This window comes from Saccoglossus kowalevskii, chromosome 19 (assembly GCF_978046115.1).
Source record: "Saccoglossus kowalevskii chromosome 19, keSacKowa6.1, whole genome shotgun sequence".
NCBI lineage: Eukaryota > Metazoa > Hemichordata > Enteropneusta > Harrimaniidae > Saccoglossus > Saccoglossus kowalevskii.
Window position 1 is genome coordinate 19,386,823 of NC_140659.1, and position 20,511 is coordinate 19,407,333.

A 20,511-nucleotide genomic window follows, 5' to 3' on the forward strand; every position below is an offset into this window, starting at 1 on the left:
TTTAGATGAATATTTTTGTCATTTTTGGTAAAAAGTGATATTTTCGACTCCTTGTTGAAAACCACAAGTCTGATTGTTTTGATAATATATATATAGGTACTACAGGTAGACCTCTCTCAGATTTGTTCATTTCGTGATATCTTCAATTCTCTAATTTTGCTGAAAATTTTTGTCAGTTTTAGTAAAAAGTGATATTTTCGACTTCTTGTTAAAAATTGCAAGTCTGTTTGCTTTGATATTATAAATATATACGTACTACAGGTAGACCTCTCAGAATTCGAGATGATTTAGTTCTTCAATTATGATGAATATTTTTGATAAAAAGTTATATTTTCGAATTTTTGTTAAAAACAGCAAGTCCGATTACATATTGTTCATTTTCTAATGATATCTTCTGTTCTTTAATTGAAAGTGCATTGATAACAGCGGAGCTATTTCAGCAGACAGGCTGCTAGTTTTTACAAAATATGCATTTTATTACATGATTTGCAGAGAGAAAACAAGTCAATACCTATAAGTGTTTAGTTCACTTAAATAGTGTAAGATGTACAGTCCAATGCAAGCTGACTTGTCGGCATGGTTACATGAAAATGGGAGAACATGGTTTTATATGGAAATAATCTCCTCCGCAGGCAAGCCTATGGCCACCTGTGGGCTCTCCCAAAAGCCCACTGGCTTACACAGTGGGTGTGGCTGTTTCTGTTTTCAGAGGCACAATCAGTGCCTACATGAATGCTGGGGCTGCATTGTTACATACAGTGAATCAATCAATATTCGATGTAAAGCATTCTCCATAGAATTATTTGCGATGAACACCTGTTTTCTGTATCTGCTCATTCAAGTCCGCTTCTTTCTAAATTTACATGAAAAACTTAACATTCGTTGCCACTGCGTCCATTCGAAGTTCGAGCATAGAACATTTCGTACCTCCTAGACTAGTTGTGTTGAACATGTTTTGAAGAAGGATTTGAAACCGCTCTCCATTATGAAATTTTAGGTACCGATAAGTAGGTACTGATAAAAAAAATTTGGAGCTGAAAGTTCTAAACTTACAAGTCATGAGCACTAACTGCTAATTTTAGTTCATGGCTCAATTTAGCAGTTAACGCAACTTCAAATATAAAGCTCAGTCTAATTGCAGAAAAAGAAAAGTGAATGTTCATGCCTTTTTATCAAAATTCACATAATAAAGGTTTAACCTCACTAAACAAGTTTAGTGAAAGTAAAATGGATAATTAAAAGAAAGTACATCTATAGAGCTTCAAATCTGCAACATTTTCTATCAAGTTCAAAGTAAATTAACTAAAAATTACATATCAATAATATTATTCAAAACCACTTTTTGGTTGAATATCTAATTTTAAATGTTTGTTTCATTTCTTTGAGAGGATGTGTCATTTCACTTGGTGACTTTGGGATATCAACTAGTCGTCGAACCTTGCGTGATTGGAGCAGGAAGAACTGGGCAATGCCGCAGAGACTAGATGTCAACCAATATAACTGTATGGACTGTGAAAAAAATAATGCATTCTCATTAGTTGATCAGTACCATGTAATGTCTAATTCTGATAGTGGTGATTTATAATATGAGCAGCGAGTTGTTTTTTATTCCCTAAATGAACCTTGTCATCTTCTATCACATATTTAGATGCTGGATATGCACATGTGAACACCACCTAGACAGCTGGATATACACACGTGAACAATACCTAGATAGCTGGATATACACACGTAAACAGCACCTAGACATGCACATGTAAACAGCACCTAGACAGTAGGATATACACACGTAAACAGCACCTAGGCAGCTGCTGGATATGCACATGTAAACAGCACCTAGACAGCTGGATATACACACGTAAACAGCACCTATGCAGCTGCTGGATATGCACATGTAAACAGCACCTAGACAGCTGGATATACACACGTAAACAGCACCTAGACATGCACATGTAAACAGTACCTAGACAGCTGGATATACACACGTAAACAGCACCTAGACATGCACATGTAAACAGTACCTAGACAGTAGGATATACACACGTAAACAGCACCTAGGCAGCTGCTGGATATGCACATGTAAACAGCACCTAGACAGCTGGATATACACACGTAAACAGCACCTAGGCAGCTGCTGGATATGCACATGTAAACAGCACCTAGACAGCTGGATATACACACGTAAACAGCACCTAGGCAGCTGCTGGATATACACATGTAAACAGCACCTAGACAGCTGGATATGCACATGTAAACAGCACCTAGACAGTTGGATATGCGCATGTAAACAGCACCTATACAGCTGGATATGCACATGTAAATAGCACCTAGACAGTTGGCTATACACATGTAAACATCACCTAGACAGCTGATTATGCACGTGTAAACAGCACCTAGACAGCTGGATATACACATGTAAACAGTACCTAGACAGTTGGCTATGCACATGTAAACAGCACCTAGACAGCTGGATATACACATGTAAACAGCACCTAGACAGCTGGATATACACATGTAAACAGCACCTAGACAGCTGGATATACACATGTAAACAGCACCTAGACAGCTGGATATACACATGTAAACAGCACCTAGACAGCTGGATATACACATGTAAACAGCACCTAGACAGCTGGATATACACATGTAAACAGCACCTAGACAGCTGGATATACACATGTAAACAGCACCTAGACAGCTGGATATACACACGTAAACAGCACCTAGGCAGCTGCTGGATATACACATGTAAACAGCACCTAGACAGCTGGATATGCACATGTAAACAGCACCTAGATAGCTGGATATGCACATGTAAACAGTACCTAGACAGCTGGGTATGTGCACGTAAACAGTACCTAGACAGCTGGGTGTACATGTAAACAGTACCTAGACAGCTGGGTATGTGCATGTAAACAGCACCTAGACAGCTGGATGTACACATGTAAACAATACCTAGACAGCTGGCTATACACATGTAAACAGCACCTAGACAGCTGGCTATACACATGTAAACAGCACCTAGACAGCTGGATGTGCACATGTAAACAACACCTATACAGCTGGCTATACACATGTAAACAGCACTTAGACAGCTGGATGTGCACATGTAAACAACACCTAGACAGCTGGATGTGCATGTGTAAACAGCAGCTACACAGCTGGATGTGCACATGTAAACAGCACCTATACAGCAGGATATGTACATGTAAACAGCACCTAGACAGCTGGGTATGTGCACATAAACAGCACCTAGACAGCTGGGTATGTGCACATAAACAGCACCTAGACAGCTGGATATGCACAAGTAAACAGCACCTAGACATGCACATGTAAACAGTACCTAGACAGTAGGATATACACACGTAAACAGCACCTAGGCAGCTGCTGGATATGCACATGTAAACAGCACCTAGACAGCTGGATATACACACGTAAACAGCACCTAGGCAGCTGCTGGATATGCACATGTAAACAGCACCTAGACAGCTGGATATACACACGTAAACAGCACCTAGGCAGCTGCTGGATATACACGTGTAAGCAGCACCTAGACAGCTGGATATGCACATGTAAACAGCACCTAGATAGCTGGATATGCACATGTAAACAGTACCTAGACAGCTGGGTATGTGCACGTAAACAGTACCTAGACAGCTGGGTGTACATGTAAACAGTACCTAGACAGCTGGGTATGTGCATGTAAACAGCACCTAGACAGCTGGATGTACACATGTAAACAATACCTAGACAGCTGGCTATACACATGTAAACAGCACCTAGACAGCTGGCTATACACATGTAAACAGCACCTAGACAGCTGGATGTGCACATGTAAACAACACCTATACAGCTGGCTATACACATGTAAACAGCACCTAGACAGCTGGATGTGCACATGTAAACAACACCTATACAGCTGGCTATGCACATGTAAACAGCACCTAGACAGCTGGATGTGCACATGTAAACAGCACCTAGACAGCTGGATGTGCACATGTAAACAGCACCTAGACAGCTGGATATGTACATGTAAACAGCACCTAGACAGCTGGGTATGTGCACATAAACAGCACCTAGACAGCTGGATATGCACATGAAAACAGCACCTAGACAGTTGGCTATGCACATGTAAACAACACCTAGACAGTTGGCTATGCACATGTAAACAACACCTAGACAGCTGGGTGTGCACATGTAAGCAGTACCTAGACAGCTGGGTATGTGCATGTAAACAGTACCTAGACAGCTGGGTATGTGCATGTAAACAGCACATAGACAGCTGGATGTACACATGTAAACAATACCTAGACAGCTGGGTATGTGCATGTAAACAGCACCTAGACAGTTGGCTATGCACATGTAAACAGTACCTAGACATAAGGATATGCACATGTAAACAGCACCTATACAGCTGGCTATGCACATGTAAACAACACCTAGACAGTTGGCTATACACATGTAAACAGCACCTAGACATGCGCATGTAAACATCACCTAGACAGCTGACTATGCACATGTAAACAGCACCTAGACAGCTGGATATACACATGTAAACAGTACCTAGACAGTTGGCTATACACATGTAAACAGCACCTAGACAGCTGGATATACACATGTAAACAGCACCTAGACAGCTGGATATACACATGTAAACAGCACCTAGACAGCTGGATATACACATGTAAACAGCACCTAGACAGCTGGATATACACATGTAAACAGCACCTAGACAGCTGGATATACACATGTAAACAGTACCTAGACAGCTGGGTATGTGCACGTAAACAGTACCTAGACAGCTGGGTGTACATGTAAACAGTACCTAGACAGCTGGGTATGTGCATGTAAACAGCACCTAGACAGCTGGATGTACACATGTAAACAATACCTAGACAGCTGGGTATGTGCATGTAAACAGCACCTAGACAGCTGAATATGCACATGTAAACAGCACCTAGACAGCTGGATATGCACATGTAAACAGTACCTAGACAGCTGGATATGCACATGTAAACAGTACCTAGACAGCTGGATATGCACATGTAAACAGCACCTAGACAGTTGGCTATGCACATGTAAACAACACCTAGACAGCTGGGTGTGCACATGTAAGCAGTACCTAGACAGCTGGGTATGTGCATGTAAAAAGTACCTAGACAGCTGGGTATGTGCATGTAAACAGCACCTAGACAGCTGGATGTACACATGTAAACAATACCTAGACAGCTGGGTATGTGCATGTAAACAGCACCTAGACAGTTGGCTATGCACATGTAAACAGTACCTAGACAGCTGGATATGCACATGTAAACGGCACCTATACAGCTGGCTATGCACATGTAAACAGCACCTATACAGCTGGCTATGCACATGTAAACAGCACCTATACAGCTGGATATGCACATGTAAATAGCACCTAGACAGTTGGCTATACACATGTCAACAGTACCTAGACAGTTGGCTATGCACATGTAAACAGCACCTAGACAGCTGGATATACACATGTAAACAGCACCTAGACAGCTGGATATACACATGTAAACAGCACCTAGACAGCTGGATATACACATGTAAACAGCACCTAGACAGCTGGATATACACATGTAAACAGCACCTAGACAGCTGGATATACACATGTAAACAGCACCTAGACAGCTGGATATACACATGTAAACAGCACCTAGACAGCTGGATATACACATGTAAACAGCACCTAGACAGCTGGATATACACACGTAAACAGCACCTAGGCAGCTGCTGGATATACACATGTAAACAGCACCTAGACAGCTGGATATGCACATGTAAACAGCACCTAGATAGCTGGATATGCACATGTAAACAGTACCTAGACAGCTGGGTATGTGCACGTAAACAGTACCTAGACAGCTGGGTGTACATGTAAACAGTACCTAGACAGCTGGGTATGTGCATGTAAACAGCACCTAGACAGCTGGATGTACACATGTAAACAATACCTAGACAGCTGGGTATGTGCATGTAAACAGCACCTAGACAGCTGAATATGCACATGTAAACAGCACCTAGACAGCTGGATATGCACATGTAAACAGTACCTAGACAGCTGAATATACACATGTAAACAGTACCTAGACAGTTGGCTATGCACATGTAAACAGCACCTAGACAGCTGGATATACACATGTAAACAGCACCTAGACAGCTGGATATACACATGTAAACAGCACCTAGACAGCTGGATATACACATGTAAACAGCACCTAGACAGCTGGATATACACATGTAAACAGTACCTAGACAGTTGGCTATGCACATGTAAACAGCACCTAGACAGCTGGATATACACATGTAAACAGCACCTAGACAGCTGGATATACACATGTAAACAGCACCTAGACAGCTGGATATACACATGTAAACAGCACCTAGACAGCTGGATATACACATGTAAACAGCACCTAGACAGCTGGATATACACATGTAAACAGCACCTAGACAGCTGGATATACACATGTAAACAGCACCTAGACAGCTGGATATACACATGTAAACAGCACCTAGACAGCTGGATATACACACGTAAACAGCACCTAGGCAGCTGCTGGATATACACATGTAAACAGCACCTAGACAGCTGGATATGCACATGTAAACAGCACCTAGATAGCTGGATATGCACATGTAAACAGTACCTAGACAGCTGGGTATGTGCACGTAAACAGTACCTAGACAGCTGGGTGTACATGTAAACAGTACCTAGACAGCTGGGTATGTGCATGTAAACAGCACCTAGACAGCTGGATGTACACATGTAAACAATACCTAGACAGCTGGGTATGTGCATGTAAACAGCACCTAGACAGCTGAATATGCACATGTAAACAGCACCTAGACAGTTGGATATGCACATGTAAACAGTACCTAGACAGCTGGATATGCACATGTAAACAGTACCTAGACAGCTGGATATGCACATGTAAACAGCACCTAGACAGCTGGATGTGCACATGTAAACAGCACCTATACAGCAGGATATGTACATGTAAACAGAACCTAGACAGCTGGATATGCACATGTAAAGAGAACCTAGACAGCGAGGTATGTGCACGTAAACAGCACCTAGACAGCTGGATATGCACATGTAAACAGAACCTAGACAGCGAGGTATGTGCACGTAAACAGCACCTAGACAGCTGGATATGCACATGTAAACAGCACCTAGACAGTTGGCTATGCACATGTAAGCAGTACCTAGACAGCTGGGTATGTGCATGTAAACAGTACCTAGACAGCTGGGTATGTGCATGTAAACAGCACCTAGACAGCTGTATGTACACATGTAAACAATACCTAGACAGCTGGGTATGTGCATGTAAACAGCACCTAGACAGTTGGCTATGCACATGTAAACAGTACCTAGACATAAGGATATGCACATGTAAACAGCACCTATACAGCTGGCTATGCACATGTAAACAGCACCTATACAGCTGGCTATGCACATGTAAACAACACCTAGACAGCTGGATATGCACATGTAAACAGCACCTAGACAGCTGGGTGTACATGTAAGCAGTACCTAGACAGTTGGGTATGTGCATGTAAACAGCACCTAGACAGCTGGATATACACATGTAAACAGTACCTAGACAGTTGGCTATACACATGTAAACAGAACCTATACAGCTGGCTATGCACATGTAAAGAACACCTAGACAGCTGAATATGCCAGCTGGATATGCACATGTAAACAGCACCTAGACAGCTGGGTGTACATGTAAGCAGTACCTAGACAGTTGGGTATGTGCATGTAAACAGCACCTAGACAGCTGGATATGCATATGTAAACAGTACCTAGACAGCTGGGTATGTGCATGCAAACAGCACCTAGACAGCTGGGTATGTGCATGTAAACAGCACCTAGACAGCTGGATGTACACATGTAAACAATACCTAGACAGCTGGGTATGTGCATGTAAACAGCACCTAGACAGTTGGCTATGCACATGTAAACAGTACCTAGACATAAGGATATGCACATGTAAACAGCACCTATACAGCTGGCTATGCACATGTAAACAGCACCTATACAGCTGGCTATGCACATGTAAACAGCACCTATACAGCTGGATATGCACATGTAAATAGCACCTAGACAGTTGGCTATACACATGTAAACAGCACCTAGACATGCGCATGTAAACATCACCTAGACAGCTGATTATGCACGTGTAAACAGCACCTAGACAGCTGGATATACACATGTAAACAGTACCTAGACAGTTGGCTATGCACATGTAAACAGCACCTAGACAGTTGGCTATGCACATGTAAACATCACCTAGACAGCTGGATATACACATGTAAACAGCACCTAGACAGCTGGATATACACATGTAAACAGCACCTAGACAGCTGAATATACACATGTAAACAGCACCTAGACAGCTGGATATACACATGTAAACAGCACCTAGACAGCTGGATATACACATGTAAACAGCACCTAGACAGCTGGATATACACATGTAAACAGCACCTAGACAGCTGGATATACACACGTAAACAGCACCTAGGCAGCTGCTGGATATACACATGTAAACAGCACCTAGACAGCTGGATATGCACATGTAAACAGCACCTAGACAGCTGGATATGCACATGTAAACAGTACCTAGACAGCTGGGTATGTGCACGTAAACAGTACCTAGACAGCTGGGTGTACATGTAAACAGTACCTAGACAGCTGGGTATGTGCATGTAAACAGCACCTAGACAGCTGGATGTACACATGTAAACAATACCTAGACAGCTGGGTATGTGCATGTAAACAGCACCTAGACAGCTGTATATGCACATGTAAACAGCACCTAGACAGCTGGATATGCACATGTAAACAGTACCTAGACAGCTGGATATGCACATGTAAACAGTACCTAGACAGCTGGATATGCACATGTAAACAGCACCTAGACAGCTGGATGTGCACATGTAAACAGCACCTATACAGCAGGATATGTACATGTAAACAGAACCTAGACAGCTGGATATGCACATGTAAACAGAACCTAGACAGCGAGGTATGTGCACGTAAACAGCACCTAGACAGCTGGATATGCACATGTAAACAGAACCTAGACAGCGAGGTATGTGCACGTAAACAGCACCTAGACAGCTGGATATGCACATGTAAACAGCACCTAGACAGTTGGCTATGCACATGTAAGCAGTACCTAGACAGCTGGGTATGTGCATGTAAACAGTACCTAGACAGCTGGGTATGTGCATGTAAACAGCACCTAGACAGCTGTATGTACACATGTAAACAATACCTAGACAGCTGCGTATGTGCATGTAAACAGCACCTAGACAGTTGGCTATGCACATGTAAACAGTACCTAGACATAAGGATATGCACATGTAAACAGCACCTATACAGCTGGCTATGCACATGTAAACAGCACCTATACAGCTGGCTATGCACATGTAAACAACACCTAGACAGCTGGATATGCACATGTAAATAGCACCTAGACAGCTGGATATGCACATGTAAACAGCACCTAGGCAGCTGGATATGCACATGTAATCAGTACCTAGACAGTTGGCTATACACATGTAAACAACACCTAGACAGCTGGATATGCACATGTAAATAGCACCTAGACAGCTGGATATGCACATGTAAACAGCACCTAGGCAGCTGGATATGCACATGTAAACAGTACCTAGACACCTAGACATGCGCATGTAAACATCACCTAGACAGCTGACTATGCACATGTAAACAGTACCTAGACAGTTGGCTATACACATGTAAACAACACCTAGACAGCTGGATATGCACATGTAAATAGCACCTAGACAGCTGGATATGCACATGTAAACAGCACCTAGGCAGCTGGATATGCACATGTAAACAGTACCTAGACACCTAGACATGCGCATGTAAACATCACCTAGACAGCTGACTATGCACATGTAAACAGTACCTATACAGCTGGCTATGCACATGTAAAGAACACCTAGACAGCTGAATATGCCAGCTGGATATGCACATGTAAACAGCACCTAGACAGCTGGGTGTACATGTAAGCAGTACCTAGACAGTTGGGTATGTGCATGTAAACAGCACCTAGACAGCTGGATATACACATGTAAACAGTACCTAGACAGTTGGCTATACACATGTAAACAGAACCTATACAGCTGGCTATGCACATGTAAAGAACACCTAGACAGCTGAATATGCCAGCTGGATATGCACATGTAAACAGCACCTAGACAGCTGGGTGTACATGTAAGCAGTACCTAGACAGTTGGGTATGTGCATGTAAACAGCACCTAGACAGCTGGATATGCATATGTAAACAGTACCTAGACAGCTGGGTATGTGCATGCAAACAGCACCTAGACAGCTGGATATGCGCATGTAAACAGCACCTAGACAGTCGGATATGCACATGTAAACAGCACCTAGACAGCTGGATATGCACATGTAAACAGCATCTAGACAGCTGGCTATGCACATGTAAACAGCACCTAGACAGCTGGATATGCGCATGTAAACAGCACCTAGACAGTCGGATATGCACATGTAAACAGCACCTAGACAGCTAAATATGCACATGTAAACAGCACCTAGACAGCTGGATATGCACATGTAAACAGCACCTAGACATCTGAATATGCACATGTAAACAGCACCCAGACAACTGGATAAGCACATGTAAACAGTACACAGACAGCTGGATATGCGCATGTAAACAGCACCTAGACAGTCGGATATGCACATGTAAACAGCACCTAGACAGCTGAATATGCACATGTAAACAGCACCTAGACAGCTGGATATGCACATGTAAACAGCACCTAGACAGCTGGATATGCACATGTAAACAGTACCTAGACAGCTGGATATGCACATGTAAATAGCACCTAGACAGCTGGATATGCACATGTAAACAGCACCTAGACAGCTGGATATGCACATGTAAACAGCACCTAGACAGCTGGATATGCACATGTAAACAGTACCTAGACAGCTGGATATGCACATGTAAATAGCACCTAGACAGCTGGATATGCACATGTAAACAGCACCTAGACAGCTGGATATGCACATGTAAACAGCACCTAGACAGCTGGATATGCACATGTAAACAGCACCCAGACAGCTGGATATGCGCATGTAAACAGCACCTAGACAGTCGGATATGCACATGTAAACAACACCTAGACAGCTGAATATGCACATGTAAACAGCACCTAGACAGCTGGATATGCACATGTAAACAGCACCTAGACAGCTGGATATGCACATGTAAACAGCACCTAGACAGCTGGATATGCACATGTAAACAGTACCTAGACAGCTGGATATGCACATGTAAATAGCACCTAGACAGCTGGATATGCACATGTAAACAGTACCCAGACAGCTGGATATGCACATGTAAACAGTACCCAGACAGTTTGTACTTTGCTTGGATTAGATAGTTATAAGCCATGATAGCTAATACTGCATTTTCATATGTCAAGTGTTCTGTTTCACCCAGTAAATCAATGTTTATTTTGTAAGAATTTGACATAGACTAAAAAACAATATATGTACTATTATTGTCATTATGTTACATTTAGATGTGAATAAGCGAAACTAAATACGAGTCCTGGATATCAATGTAACATAATGTGTCCGTACTTACAGCTGGCAGTATGGACGCTAATGGCAACATTGATATGGAAACACCACGTAGAATAAATTTTACTCGTTGTTGGGTTTTCGTTTCTGGTCCTCTTCGTAAATTCCACATCTGCAGACAAAAATAGTTATTATAAAAAAAAAAGAATTGTATATTGCTGCATTATTAGTAAATTTTTTTTTAAGAGCAAGGAATCATTTGCCTAACTTTGGGATTGCAGATCAATGGATATTGCTAGAGGTTTCTATTCAGTTATTTTTATTCAAACTTAAGACATGCAATAATTTAAAGTATGCAGCAGTCGTGGTTTGTTATGGCTGCATGCATTTAATTTGTTTGTCAATAAACAAAACTTTTGACCCATGTATGCTTAATTGCTATATATATGCGTAGTATGGGACCTGCATTGAACACACACTGTTGTGATGGCTACAGTCCATTAAATGGAAAATTAGCACTGAAAAAATGATGACATTACTAGCACTGACACTCAAAAAATGATAACATATCTCTTGCACTGACACACAACGAATGATGACATATTTCTTGCACTGACACACAACGAATGATGACATATTTCTTGCACTGACACACAAAGAATGATGACATCATTTGTACTGAGACACAAAAAAGATGACATCTCTTGCACTGACACACAAAGAATGATGACATATCTCTTGCACTGACACACAAAGAATAACATATCTCTTGCACTGACACACAAAGAATGATGACATATCTCTTGCACTGACACACAAAGAATAACATATCTCTTGCACTGACACACAAAGAATGATGACATATCTCTTGCACTGACACACAAAGAATGATGACATATCTCTTGCACTGACACACAATGAATGATGACAGCATTTGTACTGACACACAAAAAATGATGACATATCTCTTGCACTGACACACAAAGAATGATGACATATCTCTTGAACTGACACACAAAGAATGATGACATATCTCTTGCACTGACACACAAAGAATGATGACATATCTCTTGTACTGACACACAATGAATGATGTCATCAAATCCACTGCAGTGTAAGCATTTCCTTCCAAATCATTCTAATAATCACAAATATGGGATTCGGCAAGCAAGTACACTACACAGATATTCGTGAACACAGATTGACATCACACTTTTCACCTATGTGGCTTTCACACAGAGGAAAGTGCGGTGATACATACAGGTGTATCATTAATGGAGGTAATTCACTTGAGTCTGATGAAACGCTGCGAACTACCATTTTAGATTAGGGACACAAATATTTGTTTATATTGTTTGGGTATTTTACAAACATTGCATATGTTGCTATGGGTAACATATTGAAGAAGACTTTAAAAATTGGCACCTGGCAAAATCACTGCCATTTTTTCACTAAGTCATGTTACATACATGTAGTGCATGCTAAATCATATAATCAAAAGTCTAAATTACCTCAATTAGGGCAAGATTACTAATGCACAGCATTGTGGGTAATATTAGGTAGGAATCGGGTACAGTCACGTTATTGAACCATCCAATCACAAGTCTTAATTACCTCAACTAGGGCAAGATTACTAATGCACAGCATTGTGGGTAATATCAGGTACAGTCATGTTATTGAACCATCCAATCAAAAGTCTAAATTACCTCAATTAGGGCAAGATTACTAATGCACAGCATTGTGGGTAATATCAGGTAGGGATCTGGTACAGTCATGTTACTGAACCATAGAGCACCTTGGTTAAGAAATTCTGGTATAAAATCCACATCCATTTCTGTAACAGAGAACAAAGAAAGTGTTTGGTACTTATGCATAACAATTGTCACCAAATACAGTGATTCAAACTTAAAATAAACTTCATTGATGGAATGATCATAGCAAAGATACCGGTATATAAGACTAGGATAGATACGCGTGTAATATGCGATGAAGATTACACTTGAATTGAAAAATCGCAAATAACCCTACATATCTAGAATCTCAATTAAAATTAATGAGTCTGAGACAGATTCGTGTTCATTTCATACAATTTTGGTAGTGACAGAGCTTATTAGTAAATTGTTTAGTACATGTGTTCTGTATTTTTGAATGCAGCAATTATCTCGCTCATTGCTGTTCACGTAATCAAACATGCTTTCATTTCTGTGATGCCATTGGTTAGAACTACACAGAATGTGTTCGCTTTTGAAAGTTTGCATATCGTGAGAGTTCTCTTCTCATGATATCTTCACCACATATCATCTTACATTTTGTATTGCCGTAACTAATTTTCATAGTAATTTGCATAAGAAAATCTTTTCAATTAATACGAATAAGAGAAAGTATGGTTACCAAAATCAGAATTTATTACATTCAAAACCAAATACGCAGGAAACAACAATTTATGTAAACTTACGTGTTCCAAAAACAGTTGGCGACCCGCCAGACATCTGACCTAAAGCTTGTGTCATTTCCATCCATGTTATAACATGTACTGAGACAGGTATAAGTGAACGCCATGGGTTACACTTCTCAGACTTGTGATAATGTCTTACAATGTCTTTTACCTAAAATAAAAACACTATGAATATTTAAAACTACCTGTCATGTGTTATAATGGCTATATTGTGATTGAAATGCATGCTACAGAAAGATGTGAGGGTGAGAAGACAAATTTACTGGATTACAACATTTTCATTTAGATTTTTTTAGCAAACCTCTTTCGAAATTTTTTCCCGCCACCATTTTGGTACAACATTATACATCCTTTCATGTATTATTTCAAAATTTCGTTTGATCATATTGGAACTAATGGACATAATTACCTATTGACTAGAGGGATTTATCAACATTTCAGAAACAATTTGAAAAAATCGAATCTGAAATCTACATTCTTAACACATTGCTGTCTATGGTGATGAATTTAATGGATGCACTGTATTAAGTCAAAGTCGTGTGGAATCTAATGTGTTGAAGTGTATCCTCGGGGGCGGAGCTAGGTCACAAAACGTTCCACGTTGCTAAGACGCGCACACTGTATATGCATTTCTATGAGCTCTGTGCACACTGCTGTGGAACGCCGGTTGAGCCGGTGAAAATTTGAGAAAACTACACAAACTCAACTTTGAAGCGATCCTAATCTTGTTACACTGTTCAGGGGAGTCTCAACAACCATCCCAAAGTATCGTTTTCTGCGAGTTTTTGGCCTTTGTTTTCACCGCGAGGGTTGCCAGGCGGTGAAAATGCCCGGATGTCCGCCCCTGAGGATTGGTTCTAAATTTGATACAATGAAGCATAAAGCTGTACCTTAGCTTATAATGGATCTATAAATAAATTACTGTAAATACTGATTATCAACTCTCATACAAATTCAATTATTTAATTGTGATTGGCTCAAGAGGTCCACATTGTCTATGCCCATAATGCATGTGCATGCCTTCACATGGCAGGGAAACTGTGACCGCCCACTCATTCCTTTTCACCACCAGACTTTCTCATCCAAATTTTTCTGCACTTTTTCCCTGTATTCTTCAATATTTCTGGAAATGAACCCTAATCTTGGAGCCAACAGACAAAATTTTAGTAAATTTTCAGTTTTTACTCAAGAAATTTTGCTATTTTTGTCCAAATCAATCTGAAGGAAAGTGCAGACTATAAACAGAACTATTTTGTGAATTTGTGATGAAAAGAGGGAACTGGTGGTGAAAAGGTTAAAACGTAGCGCTTGCTGATTGCTACCCGGTAATGTTGAACTACTGAATTGGTCAATTCAAAATTTAACATACATTTTGATTCATAAAAATGTACATTAATAAAAAAAATTTAATGACCCCAGCTTTATGTCGTTCACTGTATGACTACGGTAATTAATTTAGTTTTAATTACTCATGTAATTTTGGGAGAAAATACCTCATTTTGGTAACGTTCTGCTTTGTAACTTTCCTGCCATCCTTCATTTTTAGCCATAATCTCCAGCTGTTGTTTGACAATTTCTACTTGTCCGTTTATTTTTGGCTGCGTTATCTCCATCCTGGCTAAAATCCTTTGCATCATGATGCCAAGCGGAAGATGCAGCACTGTTCGCATGGCGATGGTCGAAGCAATAATCGCCAACCACCAAGGAAAATGAGTGGCATTATGTATATATTCAATCCATTCATACATTATTTCATCCACTGTGGGAACGTATATCATTTGTGAACTGTCGGGCAGTCCTGATTCATATCTTCTTTGTTCAAATGCATATGGCAAAGTCGCGCTACATGGCAAACAGGAATTCACTTTACACCATGATGGCTTTACTTTGATGGCACACAACCTTGTTGAACTGTTAGCACAAAATGTAAGACTTCTGCAGCTGTTTATTCTCTGTGTATAATAATAAAAAAAAATATTGTTTGTATTTATCATAAGAACTAAGTGCAGTTGTGTTTTGATTGACAGAAAACACCTCAGCTGTTATTCTGTCATATACATGTGCAAATGCTATGCTCAAAGATGTCTGAACAGAATAGACGTCACAAACAATATCATATCATACATAAAATGATGGTTTTAAGGTAGAGATGCAGGTTCGTGGGCACTTGGGAGTGAAATTTTTTTTTTGGCTTTTTATTATTCAAACAGTCTTGGCTATAGACTGTTAAAATTTTGTGAAATTGTGAATAGTGGAACATACTGAAAAAACGATTTTAAAATATAGATAACAGGTGCAAACATTATCTCTTTTGAATGCTTAGCAAGATTTAGCAAGGCTGTACATAAATAATTAAAAAAGAAACATGGTTAAAAAAAGAAATGACAGGATCTCCATATTATGCACTATATTTAACTTTTAACAAAATGATAATACATTTAAATTTGGAACTGTTACAGCCATTTTAATTATGAGCATTAGCAAACTTCTTACTGAGTGAATTGTTATGCAAATTAGCAATTATCTCAGCTTCTTTTTAGTGCACATCCCAGAACTTTAAAAAAAAAATAGCTCCTGGACGCTTTGACCTTTTGTTTTCAGATTTTCACAAATGATTGACCATGTGTTTATCTTCAAAACGCCGTCGGGCATTGTTTTTGATTGAACAGTGTTACAACAATCATACAGACAACTAGCCAGCTGCCTGGGTGTTAATTTATGCATAAAATTGAAGTAGTGAAATTTAAGCTGCTGCCCTGCAAAATTGACAACTGGTAGACAGTTTTCAAGACGGCACTTTCTTCATAGTAAAGAGCTATACCCATAAACCAATTTTGACAGGAAACAGAAGCATGGTCTAGAAGCTAATTTTTTTTAAATCACTTTTGACCAAAAAAGCACATTTTTGTGCATATTTCAAACTACAGTGTCCATAAAAAAATACTAACAAAATTTTAAAATTCATACAATAAGCTTTCCGAAAATATAGTTTTATTGACAAGGGAGGTCATCTTGGTTTCCTAATTACTAATTAATATACCTGTCAGGGATGTTTTTAGCCAGCCAACTGTCTACCTGTCATTTTAGACAAGCACTCCAGATTTTAAACAGGTACACAATTTCATTTGATATGCAAAATTTCTACAAAGCTGTCCAATTTTGATTGAAAATTATTAGTAAATTATAAAATAACCATAAATAGTAATAACGAAATTGATTGAAGTCTTTGGACTGCTATCTTTCATTTCAAAAAAGAAGTTTAGACAGGGACTTCCTATTTTTCGGCTATAACCTTGAAAGTAGGGGACGTTCAATTTGCTATATACTGTAGTGTAGTTTGTCTTAGTGTTAAATAAATATTATTATAACTTCATGAATTCTTAATTACCGGTATGCAGTCAGAATTTTCTCATTGCTGTCAGCCATTGCTAATAGATTTGTCCATTGGAATGAAAATATTGTCATCGTAAACAATGATAAAATACTTTTAGAAAAAGTATCCTACCTCGGCAGTAAACTTCAGCAAATGTTTTCTCGTTCGGAGAACGCTCACCCTTGAGCTTACCAGGTTCGCGAACATGACGCCAATCATGCGATCAATTCACACTTGGAAAAAGTGAAAGTCTTTGAATACAATGTACGAATATGGTTTGAGTTTAAGGCTACATCAAACTACGTATCAATCCATTATCCAACAATTTATGGGGGTAATAACGTGGTTTGGGTTTTCCGATCACGACCAACAGATCTTTTACATGGAGGCAGCCATTTTGACTCCTGTTTGTTTCCGACTTCTTTTCTCCAGGCTGGAGCACATCCTGCTGGTCGCCACCTCTAGAGGTCGCTATCGTCTATCAAACAACTACTGGCATCCCCCGCAGCGCCAATTTGGTAAGGATCCGATTTAGATATACTGTAAAGGGGGTAATTATTCACTGGGTTTTAATTTAGCTTATTTCGCTGACTGGAAAAATGCGCTAAATTAAAACACAGTGAATATGTAAAATTTAGCATAGAACACATTATCTAAATGACGAAACCGTGAATTTAAAACCCACTGAATATGCCCGAAATGGTAAATCAGTGAAATTTAAACCCAGTGAAAATTAGTCATTTTACAGTAGGTTAATTTGTTATGATACTTAAATAAACAAAACAACTTAACAAAAATATCAAAGTTACACATTATCGCACTTACAGCATTCTTCGAATCCAATATGACAATGCTGAGAATTCATTATTCTTAGAAATCACAGTCACCAGAATTTAATAAATATGGTTTAGGTTTTTTTTGTTGAAATGATTTTTCTTGCAAACAGAGGTTTAATTATCGTGTGATAATATGAAACATGACGTCATAAAAACCTCTAATTCTGATAATATTGTATAATGCTCCTGTTTTCAACAGAGAGACGGACACTGGCCAGGACAGATTTCAAATGTGTTGCTTACTCGGAGCATCTCGATTTCGTAGACAAATAAATGTATCTGTAAGCAGTAACGGTGTTAAAAGCTGCATATTGTGGTTGTTATATATTCGGGGCTGTCAAGTGAAATATTCCCTTGTATTGTGTGTTTTTTTATCATTTTTTAAAACCACGTGTATGTTAGCCTGACAAGGTGGCGTGCGCCCTCCGCGGTGCTCCAAACCAAACTCACGCCTACATGTCAGTCTATGTTTATGTTTACGAGAAAACAAACAAACACTGTTTGGGAATGGTTGCTAAGGACGTTGTTTTGAATTTAAGGATCACGTCTTCATAACCCACTGAATAATTTATACGGTACCCATAGCCGTGTACTCACCTCATTTTCAGCTCATTATTATTTTTATCCGTACTAACTTAGTTGCATAGCTTTGTTTACAGAAGTTTGTTTATAAACACCCGGATTTCTTCAGAAAAGAAACACTTGAATTCAGGTCTTTGCGCATTTGCCATGTATACGATTTCTAAAACACAACTGTCGAAATTGGAAATGTATAACTGAGCAATATATTAGATCTACCGTCGATTAACAAAGCTTAGACAAGAACGTATATGTTGTAATATTATCACTTCAAGGGTGGGCAAGTCGGACACTGAAATCCTGCAAGGTAGTCTCACTTGCCAGGCTCAAATCGTCTTACCAAGTAGCTTAGTGTGAATAATTGTACTACTGTACATCGGGTAAACTACAGTACTAGTATATTGTACAGGTCAGACTCTAGACTATAAGATAAATCATCGAGTTACTGTTACGAGGCGCGGAATGTAAATTTATTATTTTGTGTATACTAGAAGAAAACGTACTAATAATTCAAAATTACGTACGTATTGGAGGCCGTGGCGTGTGTGTTTTAAAATGATGTGTGCATTTAAAAAAAACCGGCGTGACTGTGCGTTTTAATGGTATGTGCTTTAAAAAATAATGTGTGTATATTAAATGGCGTGGGTGTTTTAAAAAACGTGTGTTTTAAAAATGACGTGTGAATTAAAAATGATGTGTGTCTTAAAATGACGTGTGTGTTTTACAATTATGTGTATTTAAAAAAAACGTGTGTGTTTAAAAGGACATGTGTATTTTACAAATAATGTGTGTTTAAAAACATAACGTGTGTGAAAAAACGACGTGCGTGTTAAAAAAATGACGTGTGTGTTTTTAAAAATGGCGTGTGTTTAAAAATGACGTGTGTGTTTAAAAATGACGTGTGTGTTTAAAAATGACGTGTGTGTTTTTAAAAATGACGTGTGTGTTTTTAAAAATGGCGTGTGTGAAGTCGAATGAAAATTTCGTGTGTAAAAAGAAAAAAACCGCGTGCATTAACTTATTTACGCCTGTGGGGGCGCTGTTTTGAATGATTTTTTTTCGTGTGTGTGTGCAAAAAACGCGTGCGTTAACCTTGTTACGCCTGTGGGGGCGCTATTTGAGAGATTTATTTCATGTGTGTGTTTAAAAAAATCGCGTGCATTAACCTATTCACGCCTTGCAATTTACATGTACATGTATACCAACGCGGGGGGGGGGGGGTAGCTGGTACAGGTTACAGGAAATAATTACGGCATTTTACGTTTTTAAAAGAAATAAAATGAAACAGAACGTTTATAGTAAAAAATAGGTTTTTACACTTTACAGATAAAACAAATTCCTAATTACATTTTACGTTTTTATAATATATTTGATAATTTGAATTTAAGAATCAAAATTGGAAATTACAAATTTAATTTGGAAAATGTTTTATACGCTTACAAAAATTAATATTTTTGTAAAAATTACGGACGAATAAAATAGCTGATTACATTTGACACCTTGCCCATGTCTACGAATTTACGTTTTTTATTTATTTAAATTACATTATTACGAAAATAAAAACAATTGATTACAGCTTACGAAAATACCCCTTGCCGACCCTCAACGCACCACAAAACGAGGTAGCCTGAAATGCAGGCGT

General features: G+C 39.2%; 1 protein-coding gene across 1 annotated transcript; it reads right to left on the minus strand.

The window, feature by feature from the left end:
* Positions 1–434: 434 nt before the first annotated feature.
* Positions 435–17,843, minus strand: LOC102808541 (cytochrome c oxidase assembly protein COX18, mitochondrial-like). Its single transcript, XM_078013008.2, has 6 exons — positions 17,587–17,843; positions 15,575–16,033; positions 14,082–14,232; positions 13,333–13,460; positions 11,691–11,798; positions 435–1,509 (listed from the first exon to the last, which is right to left on the minus strand). Exons 1-6 carry the CDS (start codon positions 17,671–17,673, stop codon positions 1,330–1,332), a joined length of 1,113 nt encoding a protein of 370 aa, XP_077869134.1. The 5' UTR covers positions 17,674–17,843; the 3' UTR covers positions 435–1,329.
* Between the last annotated feature and the right edge of the window lie 2,668 nt (positions 17,844–20,511).